Raw genomic sequence first — 17,331 nt, 5'->3', positions numbered from 1 at the left:
GTGGGTCAAACTGGGGCCCAGTGTGCTCCTGGCCTTTTGTAAGCTGCTCCTCTGCTCAAAAATGAATTCACTTTTTTTATTTGTTTCTTTACATTTCCACACATATTCATTACTGACAAACTGGTGAAACTTCGGTTTATTTAAAAAAATATATTTTTTTTTAATGTCAACTTGACCTTGTGTTGTCTCCCCTTTGTTGTAGACAAACCCGTTGGTGGGGGAAAAAAAGAAAAAACACCAAACCTTTGCTTTTGTGAAATTTTACGGGAAGGTTTTTATCCATAAATATTCAAAAGTTCACAAATGGGTGGTAAAGACTTTTTGTGGAAAAAAATGACTAAGGTGAGGTATGAATGAAGTAAATGAATTACCAATTTGCAGAGGCATTTTTTGAAAAACGATGGCAATGTTGAATATTTTTACACAGTAAAAAAAATATATATATCACTGGTTTAAAGCACGATATTTTTTTTTTATTAAGACTTCATTTTATGACTTTATTACGTTTTTTCACAAATAAGTTGAAATTTTTTTCTTTGTGTGTGTATATTTGTTCTTTTAAGTGCTTCCATCTGTGTCTCTGTCCTGAAATGGTGCTCAGTTTATCTTTTAAATTAAAATGTTTTTTTTGTTTGTTTTTTTAATGGTTAACGTTACATTTGATTAGCTTTGAAAAATACATTTAAGTTTTTGGTTTACCATTAACTTTTGTTGTATGACTTGCATTTCATATTGGTTTGCTTTGGGAGCCAGTTAGTGAGCTTAAATTATGATTTGCCGAAAAGTGTAAAAAGTGAATAAATCAGCTGTAATTTTTTATTTTTTCATTTTAAAAGTAGTGTAATGTTTCTTCCTACAGGGGGGCTGTGATGCTCAAAGCTGATATTTAGACGGCTTTCAAAAATAAGAAGAAGAAGAGTAAAACCTGCCGCACCGCCCTCTGGCGCCGACAAGGATAATTGAGAAATATTAATACAGTACAAACACTATAGTTCGAAAAATATATAAGACGAAACGCTTTATTGTTTGCACAATGAGCGGTATACCGGGGACTGCAGTCGTCCAGGTCACCAACTTGTCTTCGGCTGTGAGCAGCGAGCAGATGCGCACTCTGTTCGGCTTCCTGGGAGACATCGAGGAGCTCCGTCTCTATCCCCCCGAGTAAGAGCTGCTTTTCCGGTCTGAGCTAGCAAGGCAATGCCGCGGTGCAGCGGCCTGGTCAGGGTCCAACATAAGCATTGATATGTAGCTGCCCCCAAATGTTTTTAGATGACTAACGTTGCTTTCTGTTCTTCTAATTCCTCCATACAGCAACACCCCTCTGTCGTTCTCCTCCAAAGTGTGTTATATAAAGTACCGAGACCCGTCAAGTGTTGGTGTAGCGCAACATCTCACCAACACCGTTTTTATTGACAGAGCTTTGATAGTGGTGCCCTGCGCAGAAGGTGAGTGCAAGCTGCTTGGTTTAAACGTATTACAATAAAAACCTTCTTAAATAGCTGTGGGCGTCTTCTCTGGAACTCCTTTTTGTGTCTTTGGGGCTGGTGTTGGATAGTTTAGAGCAGGCATGGGCCGGGATGCAAACCTATTTAAACAAAGATTAAAAACAAAAATACATTGCGTTTATTTTTAGACAGACCTACTGCTTATAATATAGTGTTACATAGATTTTTTTCTGAATTTTTGTTACCTAGATTTAAACAAAATGGAGAATAAACACGCTCTAAATGTAACATTTTTGTGCTTGTTGGAAACCGTGGCAGCCTTCTTTCTGCCAGCTGACTGGCAGTGCAGCAATAGGGAGGAGAGGGGCCGTGCTGTTGTACTCTCTGGATCATAGAGCCGATGAGAAGTCCAGTCACATCAAAACTTTCTGTCAAATCTCATTAAAAGTAGATATGCACCAATCAGAAATGTGATAAGAATTTCTTTTTGGTTCTGATTTCATTTTCTAAGGCACTTTGGAGAATACCATGAGCTGTGGGTTCATTGACACTGCTATTGGATTTGAATACTACAGAATATTCAGCTGAGTTTAATAATGTTGCAATAATCCCGTAGGAAAATTAAACCTTTATAGGAGCTCTCATTACCCGTTTCTTGAAACATTCAAAAAGACAAAGCATCAAAGTGTGCACTGTTGGTTGATGCGTTTATAGAACAGAAATGATGCATTTAGGGAGCAACAAAAAAAAAAATCGAGTCTTTTAGTATTTGACCCACCGATGACAGATCAGAGGCGATCTAGCCAAAACGGTCTGATTCTGATCTCTGTCCAAGCGAGTGGTGCAGCTCTAATTATAAAGAACTAATCCCCAGGAAACGCATGACAGAAATGATTAGGTTGTGAGACTTTGTTGAGCCTTGATACCAGAAACCGGCCCATGCCTAGATTGGATTTAAAGTATTTTGTTGGTCAGTACTGGACTCAGATGATGGGTTTAGCTATAGCTAATGTCTCCAAGCACCCGTTTAGGTTTCTGTTTGGTGTTGCACTGGTTCTGGCATATAAATTAAGGGAGACCGACCTTACCATGAACACTGGACTGTCTGGAATTGCAGCTTGTCTATCTAATGTGACCAAATCAACTGCTAAAGAGTAAACTCAGGTTTTTTTCTCTTTTTCATTTTTTGTTGGTGCTCTTTTTCATTTAACTCCCCCCTCCCTTTTCATTTTTTGGTACCTGTGTACACTTTTAATGATTACACTTCTAACCTGATGCATTGTGTCCACGTGACTTGGTGCTGGATGGCTACTGAGTTTATTAATTTGGTTTTGTATGTTTTTTCTGTGTGATTATGTGTGCATATCAGATGACTAGACTGGCCCAGCTGTTACACTACACTAGCCTGAGTCAGGCATTGTTTTCCAAGCCACTATCCCCGATCGGGCCAACGCAGCCTTCAAGGGGGGGATGTGACCCGGAGAATAGCCCGCAGAACCTTCCAAGATGGACACCTTGTCTCTTTGTTTTTTTTTTTTTTTTTTTCGTTTTTGTTTTCGGTTTGTTTCCTTTCCATACTATCCCATGTTGTCCACTCTCTACTGTCTCTATCTAGAAACTGCAGGTTGTGTTTATATTTGTTATTTTTGTTTGTTATTTTGATTATTGTCCAACTCCCCCACTCCCCTCTCTCTTTCCGCTGCAGCTGGAGCTTGTGTGTGATTGAATTCAGTCCAGGTTGCTACGGCACACCGGTGGGATATGTGCCACACAAAAGATGCTATGAGGATCACTAACTCTTTTGTTCTCTTGTCTCCTACGTCTGTTGACGTAGTGAAGGGCTAGTCTTGGTGGAAAAAGTGAGCCTCAGTAATGAAGCATATACATATATCTTTCTTTTAAATAATCTGTGCACTTACTCATCTGCTCGACACTGAACTAAAAAGCAACATTTAGTACTTTTTTCACGTTACTTCAGTACCGCTCTGATGTGAATGTTTAGTAATGACACAGAAGTGATCAGTGTAGCATCATTCTCTCTTTGTAATACATGCATTAATAAAGTGCTCTGTTCATGTTTTGCTTAACAAAGATGGTTGCTTGCCCCTTTATGCTGAATCCCCTCTAGCTCTAGGCCTAATTGTACAGTGCCTTCCAAAATTGTTCTCACCCACTTTTTCTAGTTTTGTCTCATTACAACCACAGACCTTCATGTATTTATTGGGATTTAACGGGCTTGACCAACACAGAGTGCTGCATGATTGTGGAGTATTTTTTAAAAAAAAGTAGAAATCTGAAGAGTGGCCGCACGTCTGTGTCGGGGTATGTCTGTACCAGCTCTGCATGTCTGCAGATTGAACGTTTTGCCCGTTCTACTTCGTGAAAACTCTTGAGCTCAGTCAGATTGGATTTAACAGGTTTTAGGGTTTGTCACAGATTCTCAGATAGATTTAGGTCTGGACAACAGATATGCTTTGATCTAAGCTATTACAGGTCCTTCTCAAAATATTAGCATATTGTGATAAAGTTCATTATTTTCCATAATGTAATGATGAAAATTGAACATTCATATATTTTAGATTCATTGCACACTAACTGAAATATTTCAGGTCTTTTATTGTCTTAATACGGATGATTTTGGCATACAGCTCATGAAAACCCAAAATTCCTATCTCACAAAATTAGCATATTTCATCCGACCAATAAAAGAAAAGTGTTTTTAATACAAAAAACGTCAACCTTCAAATAATCATGTACAGTTATGCATTCAATACTTGGTCAGGAATCCTTTGGCAGAAATGACTGCTTCAATGCGGCGTGGCATGGAGGCAATCAGCCTGTGGCACTGCTGAGGTCTTATGGAGGCCCAGGATGCTTCGATAGCGGCCTTTAGCTCATCCAGAGTGTTGGGTCTTGAGTCTCTCAACGTTCTCTTCACAATATCCCACAAATTCTCTATGAGGTTCAGGTCAGGAGAGTTGGCAGGCCAATTGAGCACAGTGATACCATGGTCAGTAAACCATTTACCAGTGGTTTTGGCACTGTGAGCAGGTGCCAGGTCGTGCTGAAAAATGAAATCTTCATCTCCATAAAGCTTTTCAGCAGATGGAAGCATGAAGTGCTCCAAAATCTCCTGATAGCTAGCTGCATTGACCCTGCCCTTGATAAAACACAGTGGACCAACACCAGCAGCTGACACGGCACCCCAGACCATCACTGACTGTGGGTACTTGACACTGGACTTCTGGCATTTTGGCATTTCCTTCTCCCCAGTCTTCCTCCAGACTCTGGCACCTTGATTTCCGAATGACATGCAGAATTTGCTTTCATCCGAAAAAAGTACTTTGGACCACTGAGCAACAGTCCAGTGCTGCTTCTCTGTAGCCCAGGTCAGGCGCTTCTGCCGCTGTTTCTGGTTCAAAAGTGGCTTGGCCTGGAGAATGCGGCACCTGTAGCCCATTTCCTGCACACGCCTGTGCACGGTGGCTCTGGATGTTTCTACTCCAGACTCAGTCCACTGCTTCCGCAGGTCCCCCAAGGTCTGGAATCGGCCCTTCTCCACTATCTTCCTCAGGGTCCGGTCACCTCTTCTTGTTGTGCAGCGTTTTCTGCCACACTTTTTCCTTCCCACAGACTTCCCACTGAGGTGCCTTGATACAGCACTCTGGGAACAGCCTATTCGTTCAGAAATGTCTTTCTGTGTCTTACCCTCTTGCTTGAGGGTGTCAATAGTGGCCTTCTGGACAGCAGTCAGGTCGGCAGTCTTACCCATGATTGGGGTTTTGAGTGATGAACCAGGCTGGGAGTTTTAAAGGCCTCAGGAATCTTTTGCAGGTGTTTAGAGTTAACTTGTTGATTCAGATGATTAGGTTCATAGCTCGTTTAGAGACCCTTTTAATGATATGCTAATTTTGTGAGATAGGAATTTTGGGTTTTCATGAGCTGTATGCCAAAATCATCCGTATTAAGATAATAAAAGACCTGAAATATTTCAGTTAGTGTGCAATGAATCTAAAATATATGAATGTTAAATTTTCATCATTACATTATAGAAAATAATGAACTTTATCACAATATGCTAATATTTTGAGAAGGACCTGTATATTCTATCTCGCTCACCTGCTCCACCACTGACCCGCGGCGTGCCCCCCAGTCTCAAGTCTTTTGCTGCCTTTAACAGGTTATATTTTAGGATTGCTCTGTATTTAACTCCATCTATCTTCCCTGTCCCTGCTGACGGAAAGCAGCCCCACATCTTGATCCTACCACCTCCGTGTTTGGGGATGTTATGCTGAGAGTCGTGCCGTGTTGTGGCATTGAGATTATGATTGTGATTTATTATATTTTGAAGCTCTCCGTGGTTTTGGCAAACTGCAGATTGGACGTAGATTAAACAGTGCTCTGTGAGATGTTCAGGATTTGAAATTGTTTGTACCCAAACCCTGCTTTAACCCTCTCCAGAACTCTGTCTGGTTTGTTCCTTGGTCTTCTTAAAGCTGGTTGCTCATTAATGTTCTCAGAGGCCATCAGATAACAGCTGTATTTATACTGAGATTAAGTCACTCACAGGTGGAATAGATTTACTAAGCAGCTGACGTCTGTAGACAATTAGTTGAAACGAATTTTATTAAGGGGTATCAGAGTAACGAGGGCTGAATATCAAAGCAAGCCACACTTTTCAGCCATTTTTTGCTTGTTTTTGTGATGGAGAACAAACATGAACCATTTTCCTTCACATCCAAATCATACTTTACGTTGTGTTGGTCAATCACATAAAGTCCCAGTGAAATAGATGTGAGTTTGTGGCTTTAGCGGGACAGAATGTTCAAACGTTTAAGGGTGCGAATGCTTTTTGCGAGGCACTGTAGCTGTTTTCTCTTCCTCCTCCTCAGCCAGGAAGAACATTATCATCCACAGTGGAATGAGCACAATTCCTAATTGGTTGTTTTATTGATCTCTAGCATTTCCAAAGTTCTTAAAATTGTTGTTCTTTTTTGTATCTGATGTTCTGTGTGCTATTAGTGATGCAGCCATTGGGGTTGTCTTGTGTTGCACACCTTTCCAACACCGCGAAACGATCGCCCCCCTCCCCCCGCGGAAAAGCGTCCATGCTTGATATCGTATGGTTCATGACCAATATGTTTCCAGTACAGGTGACCCATCAAAGTGTTGACTCATTCTCTGCATTGTGTTTTTTTAATTTTTTTTTTATTAACCTATAAAAACAGAAAGCAGCAAAACAAATAATCAGTTCCCTTTTTGATTTTGCATAAACAGCTATTCTTTTGCACTTTGTATTAATGATGCATATTGACTGAGAAGAGTAGTTTAATAAAACCCAAGTAAGGATGTTCGGTCTCCAGTATGCCATGAGTAGCACGTAGACCACTTTTTAGGCTGAATGGGGAAGTGTATGCTCTCTTTCTCTCTAGAATACAGTGGGCTAAATGTGCAGACATAGAGGCAGAGAGAAGAGCGCCTCCCCTGCCTTCCCTAACATCCGTTTTGTCCTCCAGGGAAAATTCCCGAGGAGGCCAAGGCTCTGTCGCTGTTGGCACCTGCCACCCCGGTACCCAGTCTGATTCCAGGCGGAGGGCTGCTGCCGATTCCCACTCCTGCTCCACTTCAGAACGTGAGTCTCTGTCGACGACTTTGTTTTGTGTTTTTCGTTTTTTTTAACACACACTGGTTATATCCAACCTCTGTCTGTGCGGTTTGCACCTACAGCTGAACCTCCCCTTAGTGAATCGGATTACAGCGGGTCTCGACGCCACAGCGTCTGTGCTCGCTCAGCCTCCCCTCGTCGGAAATGTCGACCCATCGAAAATCGACGAGATACGGAGGACGGTTTATGTTGGAAACTTAAACTCGCAGGTAGGGTTAAATATAAACCTAAATAAAGAGATGTATTTAAAGATATGTTTTCAACTTGATTTGTCATTCTCCTGTTTTTTTATTTTTTATTATTTTATTTTAAAATGCTTCGTAGTAACGCAGAGTAAAAAAAGCATCCTTTCTTACAATGGATCCCTCATATTCATTGCATTATTTTAACAGCATAAAGAGATTGCATGACGCTGCATAGGATCAGATGTGGGAACTCTCTTGAAAATGCATTTAGACCTTTTAATATAAAACAACCAATGTAATGTTCACCATGACTGCATTTTACATCAAAACCTTCAACATCTGATACCATCTGACTGTGACTTTCCCCAGATAATACACAAGGACATCCCAGTATGCATACCCCTTTTACTACACACCTCATTTGTAGTTAACTGGAATTTTATGTGATAGACCAACTCATAGTGGGTCATAGTTCATAGTTCAAAGAAAGTGATAGTTTCAGCATTTTTACTAATTAAAATATGAGAACGGTGACGTGTCTCTGGATTCATCTCCTTTTACTGAGATACCCCTAAATAAAATCCTGTGCATCCAGTTGCCTTCAGAAGTATTCTAGTTATTCAACAGATTCCACATTTGTGTGATTTTATCTCAGTATAGAGCAGCAGAAAGGTCAGGGATAATGTTATGGAAAAGTTTTAAACATCTCATTAGGACCTGACCTTCAGCTTTGGGGACACATCAAACTTTTGGATGCAGCTTTTCTGGTTAGGTGAGACTAAATGGAACTTCCTGGCCTTTGTGCATTGAGGAAAATGAATACTACACACCTGGACAGATGATCCTATGATGTGGTGTTGGTAGCAGCAAGCTGTGGGAATACATTCCTTTTAAAACAAATTTCTTTTTCAAATTGGATTTCTTTGCCCCAGACCACCACAGCAGAGCAGCTGCTGGAGTTCTTCAAGCAGGTGGGAGACGTGAAGTTTGTTCGAATGGCCGGAGACGAGACTCAGCCAACTCGTTTCGCCTTCGTAGAGTTCATCGAACAGGAGTCTGTGGCCAGAGCCCTCACTTTAAACGGAGTCATGTTTGGAGACAGACCCCTGAAGTATGTCCTCAGACTATTACCTGTACCTCACTTTAGCAGATTTTTACTTTTTACCTGAACCTATGAAATGTGGTTGGAAAACATTAGTTTCTATATTTACCATGTGGTGTTTTTTAAGTGGAAGGGTTAAATCTGTTTTAGGGTCAATCATTCCAATAACGCCATAGTAAAACCCCCTGAGCTGACGCCACAGGCTGCTGCTAAGGAGCTGGAAAATGTGATGAAGAGGGTGAGGGAGGCCCAGTCCACCATTGCTGCTGCCATTGAGCCTGGTTGGATATTTGGATTTATTTGAAATATACACATTGTGCTCCGTAAATCTACTCAAGTTGTTTTCTTTATGCCGATGCTAAGATTCCCGCTTGTCCTTTTTGTAGAAACAAAAAAGCGTTCCTCCAGCCATTCTCAAAGGTTACGGCGGTCCCGTTCCCGGACACGCTCTCGTTCCCACTCGAGATCGCAAAGGAAAAGGTCCCGCTCCAAACACAGGTGCTTAGAAAGTCTCTCTTTGACAAGGTACTGTTATTGTGGTGTTCAGTTGGTAATATTTTGCTTTTTTCCTGCTGGTGGAGCAGACCAGCACAAAGGTCCTGGCCTGGGGGCGACTCCCACAGTTCGAGAAGCGGTCACAGGAGGCGCTCTCGTTCCAGAGACAGGAGACATGCCAGGAGTCGGTCCAGGTGTGTTGACAGCAGCTAGCTTTACAGGTCTAAATTCTGTACAGTAACTGGACATCAGATTTCATTCATTAAAAGTTTGATTTATTCTGTAATTCCGACATTTGGCAGAAGGGGTCGCCATGTTCCCATTGATCATCACTTTTCTCTGACGGAAGATAAAACCATATCTAAATTTTTTTAAATTTTTTAAACAAATCCAGGGGCAGATATTTCTTAAAGTGATTCATAATATTGTGGTAAATGTTTTTTTATGAAGTTTTTTTTTTTTTTTTCATTAGGGGCCACAAAAGGAGGAGCAGAGATCGGTCCAGAACCCCTCGAAGGAAAGTTAGATCACCTTCGCCAAAACGGCAAGTCCACCAGCTTTCAGGCCCCCAATCTGAATGCTGTCTTTATGTTTTGCAGTACCTGTGTTATATTTGTTGCTCAGCGTCTGAAAGTTTGGTTCTTCCTGTTAATTCGTTTCTGTTGGCCTCCTAGAAGTAAAAGGGAGAAGAAGAGGGAGCGCAGCAGAGACAGAAAGGAGCGCTCCACATCCCGGAAGAGGAGTCGCAAAGATGAGGACCGGATAAAGAGCAAATCCAAGACAACAAAGGTGAAAAGGCAGATGTTATTAACAGATGTTATGTGTTATACAAACAAAAATTCACATGTTGGGCCAGGTTTAGTAAAATATTAAAGACTCTACAGACCGATGCTGATTTGTTTTTTGTTTTTTGTTTTTTTTTCTTTAAGTCTGTCCTGCCAACTCAAATAAGGACTATATAATACAATAAATGTGCTGCTGCTGGTTCCTAGATAAAGGGTGTCGTTTTTAATCCAAGAGAAAATAACAGAATTACAAGATTATCACCATTTCTGAATAAAGACATATGAATTTTTCCAACTCTAAAAAGATGCTGTGAGTTGAAGCGCTGGCGGATTAATTGCTGTTTCTCTACTGCTATTAAACTCTCTTTGCATCATGTGAAATTAAAGTTGATATATTTCGCTTGCTGGTTTTAGGGATTTCTTTTTTTTTTTTTTCTCTTAATAAAACACTTGAAAGTCTGGGTGTGTGGAAGCTGCAAAGGCTAAACGTCTGCAGCACGCCGCCAGCGTTTTAAGGTGGCAGCCAGTGTGTGACAGCTGCTGCGGTTCTGTGACTGAATTAAACAAAACTGTTCAAGTAGATTTACTCTCACTGGTTCTTTAACATCAATATGAATGTTGTAAAAATGTAGTTTATTTCTCCTAAAATGTCTCTCCCTAAAGCATACCTGAGTGCAGGAGCATCGTACCACAACAGATTGCTCTGTCCAACTTCAGGTAGTCTGGTTTCTGTGGTAGATGTTTCCACTTCATGTCATTTCCGACACAACTAACCTACTTTGAGTTTACGGTAGAGAAGAGATCCACCCAAATGATAGATCTGAGAACAAAAAGGTGTCAAGTTTTTTATCTTACCATGCTCCATCTAATCTGACGATAACAATCTGAATATTTACTGTGTGACAGCTGAAAACAAGAACCAAAGGCGTCTCCAAGAGCTCTGCTTGTTGCAGTTGCATGATAGTTTTGTCACGAACAGTGGTTCACAGCTTTTTATGAAGTGTGATATAGTTTATTCTGTTTCTGAAGTAAACGCAAAACTGTTGGGTTAAACTTGAGTCAAATATGAGGCCATTTTTGGCTTAAATTATCCCAACCATGTCACCAAGCCAAGCAGAGCGCAGCATCTACAGTTTACCTATATTAAATAATCTTCCGCTGTCAATAACAGTAAATATTGCAAAGACGATATCACTTGTGACATTTGCTTATTTTTTTGCTGTCCTCTATGATCTTTAGCATTTTGGGCAAAGTCATTTGTGTGCAGTGTGAGAATCTGCTGCTGTGAGACTCTGTCACACTGGCTAAAAATTACATTAAGTTAATAACACTTGGAATATATTAAAATGTATCCGAAGAGCCCTCTGCGATATAAATGCTGCACACTCGGATAATGCGATGACGATATATTTACAGTATATTGTGCAGCCTTAGAATCAACCTAAGCGAGGCAAATATATGTTAAAAAAAAACCCATCAATTCCTGTTTTTAAGCCATTATTATTCACAACATGACACTTTGTGCAAATTAACCATCAGCATCTTCCAGGAATTCTGTTACCCCGTCCTCATTATTAACTCAAACATATCCATCTGGTCTCCTTTGCTTCTGATGCTGTAAAATCCAGCAGGTTAACGTGTTGGAAGCAGTCATGCAGGAGAGTCTGTGGTGGCTCATAGTTTATAATCAACTGACCTCGCACTGTTTTAGGCTGCCATTAAAATATAATTGTCCAGGTGTATAACTGCAGTGAAATGTTAGATTTTGTATTAATTTCAAGCTAGAACTATTGTTTTTTCCTGGGTGATGTGGTTGTTCAACATGTAGTTGTTGTGTTTTTTTTTTTATTATTATTACAAGAATTTGGTCTGCATAGAGGTAAAATCCCACATTTTGGTTCCGATGTATATGTAAAAGCCCACTAATATTTGGTAAACCTTAGGAGGTTTAGATACACACTTTTTGTAGCCATCAAGAAGCTTCTAGCAGACGTCTGGGTGGATATTCAGAGACAGAAGCAACAGAGCTCATTTCATTTTGTTGGTTTTAGGGCACAGACTGGTCCTTTAGGCTTAGTCGGAGCTAAATTTGGAGCTTTTGGAAGGGCATTCCAGAAGCTTAATTCTGGAATATGGAATAAAGTGTTTCTCCAGAACGCATGTGGCTTATCCAGTTGGGCTGGAGGGTGCTGATTTTGAAGCAGGACCGGGTTGGTCCTCTGTGAGAACATTCTGTGATGTAAAACTGGCTTCGCTGTGGCCCGTCCCATTCAATATACAGGGGTTAGACAATGAAACTGAAACACCTGGTTTTAGACCACAATAATTTATTAGTATGGTGTAGGGCCTCCTTTTGCGGCCAATACGGCGTCAGTTCATCTTGGGAATGACATATACAAGTCCTGCACAGTGGTCAGAGGGATTTTAAGCCATTCTTCTTGCAGGATAGTGACCAGGTCACTACGTGATACTGGTGGAGGAAAACGTTTCCTGACTCGCTCCTCCAAAACACCCCAAAGTGGCTCAATAATATTTAGATCTGGTGACTGTGCAGGCCATGGGAGATGTTCAACTTCACTTTCATGTTCATCAAACCAATCTTTCACCAGTCTTGCTGTGTTTATTGGTGCATTGTCATCCTGATACACGGCACCGCCTTCAGGATACAATGTTTGAACCATTGGATGCACATGGTCCTCAAGAATGGTTCGGTAGTCCTTGGCAGTGACGCGCCCATCTAGCACAAGTATTGGGCCAAGGGAATGCCATGATATGGCAGCCCAAACCATCACTGATCCATCCCCATGCTTCACTCTGGGCATGCAACAGTCTGGGTGGTACGCTTCTTTGGGGCTTCTCCACACCGTAACTCTCCCGGATGTGGGGAAAACAGTAAAGGTGGACTCATCAGAGAACAATACATGTTTCACATTGTCCACAGACCAAGATTTGCGCTCCTTGCACCATTGAAACCGACGTTTGGCATTGGCATGAGTGACCAAAGGTTTGGCTATAGCAGCCCGGCCGTGTATATTGACCCTGTGGAGCTCCTGACGGACAGTTCTGGTGGAAACAGGAGAGTTGAGGTGCACATTTAATTCTGCCGTGATTTGGGCAGCCGTGGTTTTATGTTTTTTGGATACAATCCGGGTTAGCACCCGAACATCCCTTTTCAGACAGCTTCCAGTTAATCCTGTTGGATGTGGTTCGTCCTTCTTGGTGGTATGCTGACATTACCCTGGATACCGTGGCTCTTGATACATCACAAAGACTTGCTGTCTTGGTCACAGATGCGCCAGCAAGACGTGCACCAACAATTTGTCCTCTTTTGAACTCTGGTATGTCACCTATAATGTTGTGTGCATTTCAATATTTTGAGCAAAACTGTGCTCTTACCCTGCTAATTGAACCTTCACACTCTGCTCTTACTGGTGCAATGTGCAATCAATGAAGACTGGCTACCAGGCTGGTCCAATTTAGCCATGAAACCTCCCACACTAAAATGACAGGTGTTTCAGTTTAATTGTCAACCCCTGTAGTTGTGTCTTTCATTAGGGCTGTTTACCTTGGCAAGTTAGCCTAATGGATAAAATGAAGAAGGAATTGTACATTTCTCTGCATTACATTTATGTCGGTTGCCATAGGTATGGATTTTACAGCTTCACCAGTCACCATGTCATCCTCACTGTAGTAATGGTCTTTTTGTTCAGCAGGAATACAAAACGAAAGAAAAGTATGAGAGTGACAGAGAAGGCTCAGCCACTCCAAGTGAAGACATGACATCATCACCGTGCGCCCAGCACAACGGCAGCTACAAGACTCACAGCGAGGAGGAGCTGTTTCTGGGTGGGAATGCAACCAAGTAACACAAGCTGCTCATGTCTCCATTCGTGCGTCATATGAAACGTTTCTCACTTGTCACCTCATCACGAGTTTCTTCTTTTTTATATTGTGAACTCCTGGAAACCTGCAAATTCCTGCCTGAAGGACATTCATCGCTTTCAGTGTTGGAGAGACAGTGTACAATACAAACTCACTCCTTTCAGAATAAAAGGACATTAAGGTCATCCTGACCGCAGCGCTTGTTTCAAAGCGGGTAAAATGAATGACGTAATGTTGCAGAAAGCCTGCAGTGTGCTCCAACACTTTGTTCAAGGCTTGGAAAATGAGTTGGAAAATAGTTTCAGAGCTGTTGAGATCTACCGTTTAATGTTGGAAACTTGGAAGACGAAGCCAGCTACATAACCTCTGGGGGGAAAAACACATTAACACAAGACATTTTTTGTAAAAGTCTGGATTTTATCATTGACTCTAAACTTCATTAATGCCTCTCAGATTTCAGTATGTAAAACCTTTTCCTCTATAGGCATGGACTGGTATGAGATAGATTAAAAATACTAACCATTAATATGTGAAACATGATCAAATGGTTTTAATGATAAACAGCTTGCCAACAATGGTGTTAAAATAGCGTTACCATGGAAAAACTGATGGGTAGGGCACATTTAGTTTCCAAATGGTTTTCCTGGCCGTAAATATTTACAAAGAGCTGAACTGGTCTTTTTTTTTTTTTTGTATTATGAAAACGTCATAGTCTTCTTTCAGCCTGCTGACTGGCAGTGTACAGGAATATCACTCTATGCTCCAAACAGCCGAAGAGAACACTTTGCTCCAGAACTTCTCTGGAACAGCTGGACTGAAACACAAAGGAACTTTATCTGTTCAGGTAAGGAAATGGACCACACGAGCTTTGATGAGGACTTTTATATCTGCAATAGTGAAAAACTGGATCAATTTGGTCAACCAAAAAAAAAAAAATAATAATAACAGTATTTAATTTTTGGATGCCTAAATTTATGAGGGCTTTTTTACTATGTAGTTTTAGCCAGATCCAATAGAGTAGTTGTACCAGAACTGTTTCCATATATCATGTGTTGTATCAGTTGATAAATTACTCCCTTCAAATACTCAAACTTTAAAGCTACCAAATAAAATTCATTGGCATTATCATATTATCTCATTTAATTTATTTTTTTTTGTTTCTCAAATAAGTTGTGAATGATTTAAAGGTCAGAATGATTTAATTCGGTTATCCTTAACAGGAAACAAAAGAACGTCCAAAAGTGTAGAAAAAAAGAAAAAATAGGTTTGCAATGGTTAGAAATTACAATAAACCTTCATTAAACTAAAAATAACATAAATGAGAAAAATTAGCGGCAGAAATTGGTGTGGCCACGACAGCAACTTCCTCTAATTAGTTGTTTTAGAGAAGCATGTTTGTCTCTAGACGTGTCAGGACCTTCTTGTTTGTTTCAGGATGTAAGCTGGACGTTCTTTCTCTGGAAGTGTACAGAAAGTGGTCTGGTCTGCCCTTCAAGGTTCATCAGTTTGTTGTACTAGCTTGACAAGAGGGATTCTAGACCCAACACTGAATGCGTGAGGTTAATTGTGACTTGAAGAAAACGAGTTTCTACAGATTCTGAAGTGCTTATTTATTTCTGGGTGGACAGTTGAAGGACTATTTGATCTCGGAGGTTTGTGAAGTGTCCTTTTACTCATGTTTTACTCCTGATTTCTGCACCATCCAGGAACTGAATTGTCCTACATGATGTAAAGACGTTTAACAACTCGGCGCACTGAACAGACGGCATGCTGTTACTGCAAGCCTGGTCTCATTGATTATTTTTCTAACTTGGTCTAGGTTTAGGTATCATTATATCTGTTTTTAGAAAGCCACTGCAACATTGCAGTTAACCATGTTTCATTTTTTCTTCTACTGTAACAAAAATGTTTTTCCTGTTTTTCATATTCAAAACAAGCTTAAGGCATAACATGCAGAATGTGTACAGGCTGGGGAGATCTGAAATGCCAAACTGTACGGAAGCACTGAGGGGTCAAAAAGTGCCTAGATTACGACTGTACAGTAAATGAAGAAAAATATTGAGACTCATTTGGATGTTTTGCAAATAAAACTAATCAGATGTTAAAGTATAGTGATTTGTCAGAGTAGACTAAACATTTATGGGATGTTTTTGTCTTTTTACCATGTGATTCGATGTGTTGATATAATTATGTGTGCTCATCTAAACATGTTTTCAAAGTAGCAACAGATGTGTTTTGTTTTTTTTTCTAGCCCTATTTTTAATGGTTTACTTTTCTTTTTAACAAACACTTCTGTCTGAATTAATGAGCTTCAAATTACAGGTACATCTGCAAATATGTGAAAAATGCACTTTTTTTCACAGTCTCCACATTTGATGGCTTCTTTTTTTGGAGCAGAGGGTTGATGCTGTTTAGGAGTCGATGTAATGGCTGAGTATAGTTGTTCATGAAATGTTTGGATGTATGTACATATAACTCTTTAGTTTGAACCTAAAATATGTTTTATTCATTTGCAAAAGCTCTCAATAAAGAGACTTTTCACTCTGTTTTGCTTGTCTGTTGCCTTTTCTTAGTGTTTCAGTTCTAACAGTGTAACAAAGTGTTAAGTAATGTTTACTGCAACCAGATGATAGGTCAACATTCCTATCCATGATATGGACAAGCAGTAACTTTCATGGGGATTAATGCTTTGATGTGTATGTGCTTCAAACTGATTCTCCATCAGATTCCAACTAGAGCTGCACAATAAATCAACATCAGTGTGTCATAACACAATTTCAAAGTCCTTGGATTTGAGAGCATGTTATATTTCAACAGTCACACAATTATATATGCCAAGAATACATAAAAAAATATTTAACATTATTTAACCCGTGGGATGGACTTTAATAGTCCTCGATACCTATGCTGGTGGGGACAGTCCGATGAAGGAAAAGATTCAGAAATATATAGATTAATCATAATTGGTATTTTCATTGCCAGAGTTTCTGTATTATTGGTACTGTAATCACAATGTTTCCTGATATCGTGCAGCCATAATTTCAGTTCTTGGTTTCATGATCTAAAGGAATCAAAACTGACTTGGCGAGTCTAGAAGTATCTTGTTACGTTAGAGATTCTCTATTCAAACAAAGCTTTTAATGTTTGATTTGATTGTTGAGAAGCAAATTTTGTCACACCTAATACATATTAATAATCAAATTACACCCAGTGCAATCACTTGCTGAGATCTTGTTTATGCTTGGGTTGGTATTTGGTCCCAATATCCAATACTTTTTAACAAATACTTTTCTTTAAGCATTTGCCCTCTTTTTCGCTTATTTTCAACCAAGTATAGTTCCTTGTAAAGGTTTTCAGCTTTTTCAAACTTTGTTATATTGTAAACACAAACTCAGGATGGCCAAGGTACCTCTGGAGGAGCTGCAGAGTTCCACAGCTCGACAGGACAGCGTACATGTTTCCAAGTTATGTAGAGCAAAGTGAACATGTGGAAGAAGTTGCTTCAGTCAGATTAGACCAAAATCAAACCTACAGGGAAAACCCTGTGTGGCAAAAAAACAACACTGCACCTCACCCTGAACTCTAACCCCATCGTGACACGTTAGTGGCAGCAGGTTGCTGTGGGGATGTTGTTCTCAAGCAGGGAAAGGGTAGCTGGTCAGGACTAATGGGAAGATGGACGGAGCGAAACTCAATGCAATTCTTGGAAGGAAACCTGGTAGAGGCCAGACACACATGCAAGCCACACTTTTCAGATGACTTGAACTTCAAC

At 40.3% G+C, this 17,331-nt stretch overlaps 1 protein-coding gene across 5 annotated transcripts; it reads left to right on the top strand.

The window, feature by feature from the left end:
* The first annotated feature begins 899 nt into the window (after positions 1 to 899).
* On the top strand, positions 900 to 16,105 carry srek1 (splicing regulatory glutamine/lysine-rich protein 1). 5 transcript variants are annotated; one of them, XM_047372308.1, is made up of 13 exons: positions 1,312 to 1,445; positions 2,815 to 3,004; positions 3,151 to 3,304; positions 6,468 to 6,598; positions 6,962 to 7,077; positions 7,173 to 7,319; positions 8,228 to 8,406; positions 8,548 to 8,678; positions 8,784 to 8,895; positions 8,982 to 9,086; positions 9,365 to 9,436; positions 9,567 to 9,681; positions 13,388 to 16,105. In XM_047372308.1, exons 4-13 carry the CDS (start codon positions 6,568 to 6,570, stop codon positions 13,541 to 13,543), a joined length of 1,164 nt encoding a protein of 387 aa, XP_047228264.1. In that variant the 5' UTR covers positions 1,312 to 1,445; positions 2,815 to 3,004; positions 3,151 to 3,304; positions 6,468 to 6,567; the 3' UTR covers positions 13,544 to 16,105. The 5 variants fall into 5 exon arrangements, with proteins under 5 accessions (XP_047228260.1, XP_047228263.1, XP_047228261.1 ...); XM_047372307.1 differs by lacking the exons at positions 2,815 to 3,004; positions 3,151 to 3,304; positions 6,468 to 6,598 and adding exons at positions 901 to 1,161; positions 10,341 to 10,394 and having other exon boundaries at positions 13,391 to 13,513; XM_047372304.1 differs by lacking the exons at positions 2,815 to 3,004; positions 3,151 to 3,304; positions 6,468 to 6,598 and adding an exon at positions 900 to 1,161.
* The last annotated feature ends 1,226 nt before the right edge of the window (positions 16,106 to 17,331 follow it).

The sequence above is a fragment of the Girardinichthys multiradiatus genome, chromosome 8, assembly GCF_021462225.1.
Source record: "Girardinichthys multiradiatus isolate DD_20200921_A chromosome 8, DD_fGirMul_XY1, whole genome shotgun sequence".
Classification (NCBI taxonomy): Eukaryota; Metazoa; Chordata; class Actinopteri; order Cyprinodontiformes; family Goodeidae; genus Girardinichthys; species Girardinichthys multiradiatus.
This window is presented reverse-complemented; position numbering and strand designations above follow the sequence as displayed.

Excerpts from the sequence above, each read along its gene's own strand:
- srek1 (XM_047372304.1), top strand. The coding sequence starts at position 1,034 with ATGAGCGGTATACCGGGGACTGCAGTCGTCCAGGTCACCAACTTGTCT. Across the intron at positions 8,407-8,547 it reads TTTGGAGACAGACCCCTGAA|GGTCAATCATTCCAATAACG; the intron begins GTATGTCCTCAG and ends AATCTGTTTTAG. Across the intron at positions 9,682-13,387 it reads GCAAATCCAAGACAACAAAG|CAGGAATACAAAACGAAAGA; the intron begins GTGAAAAGGCAG and ends CTTTTTGTTCAG.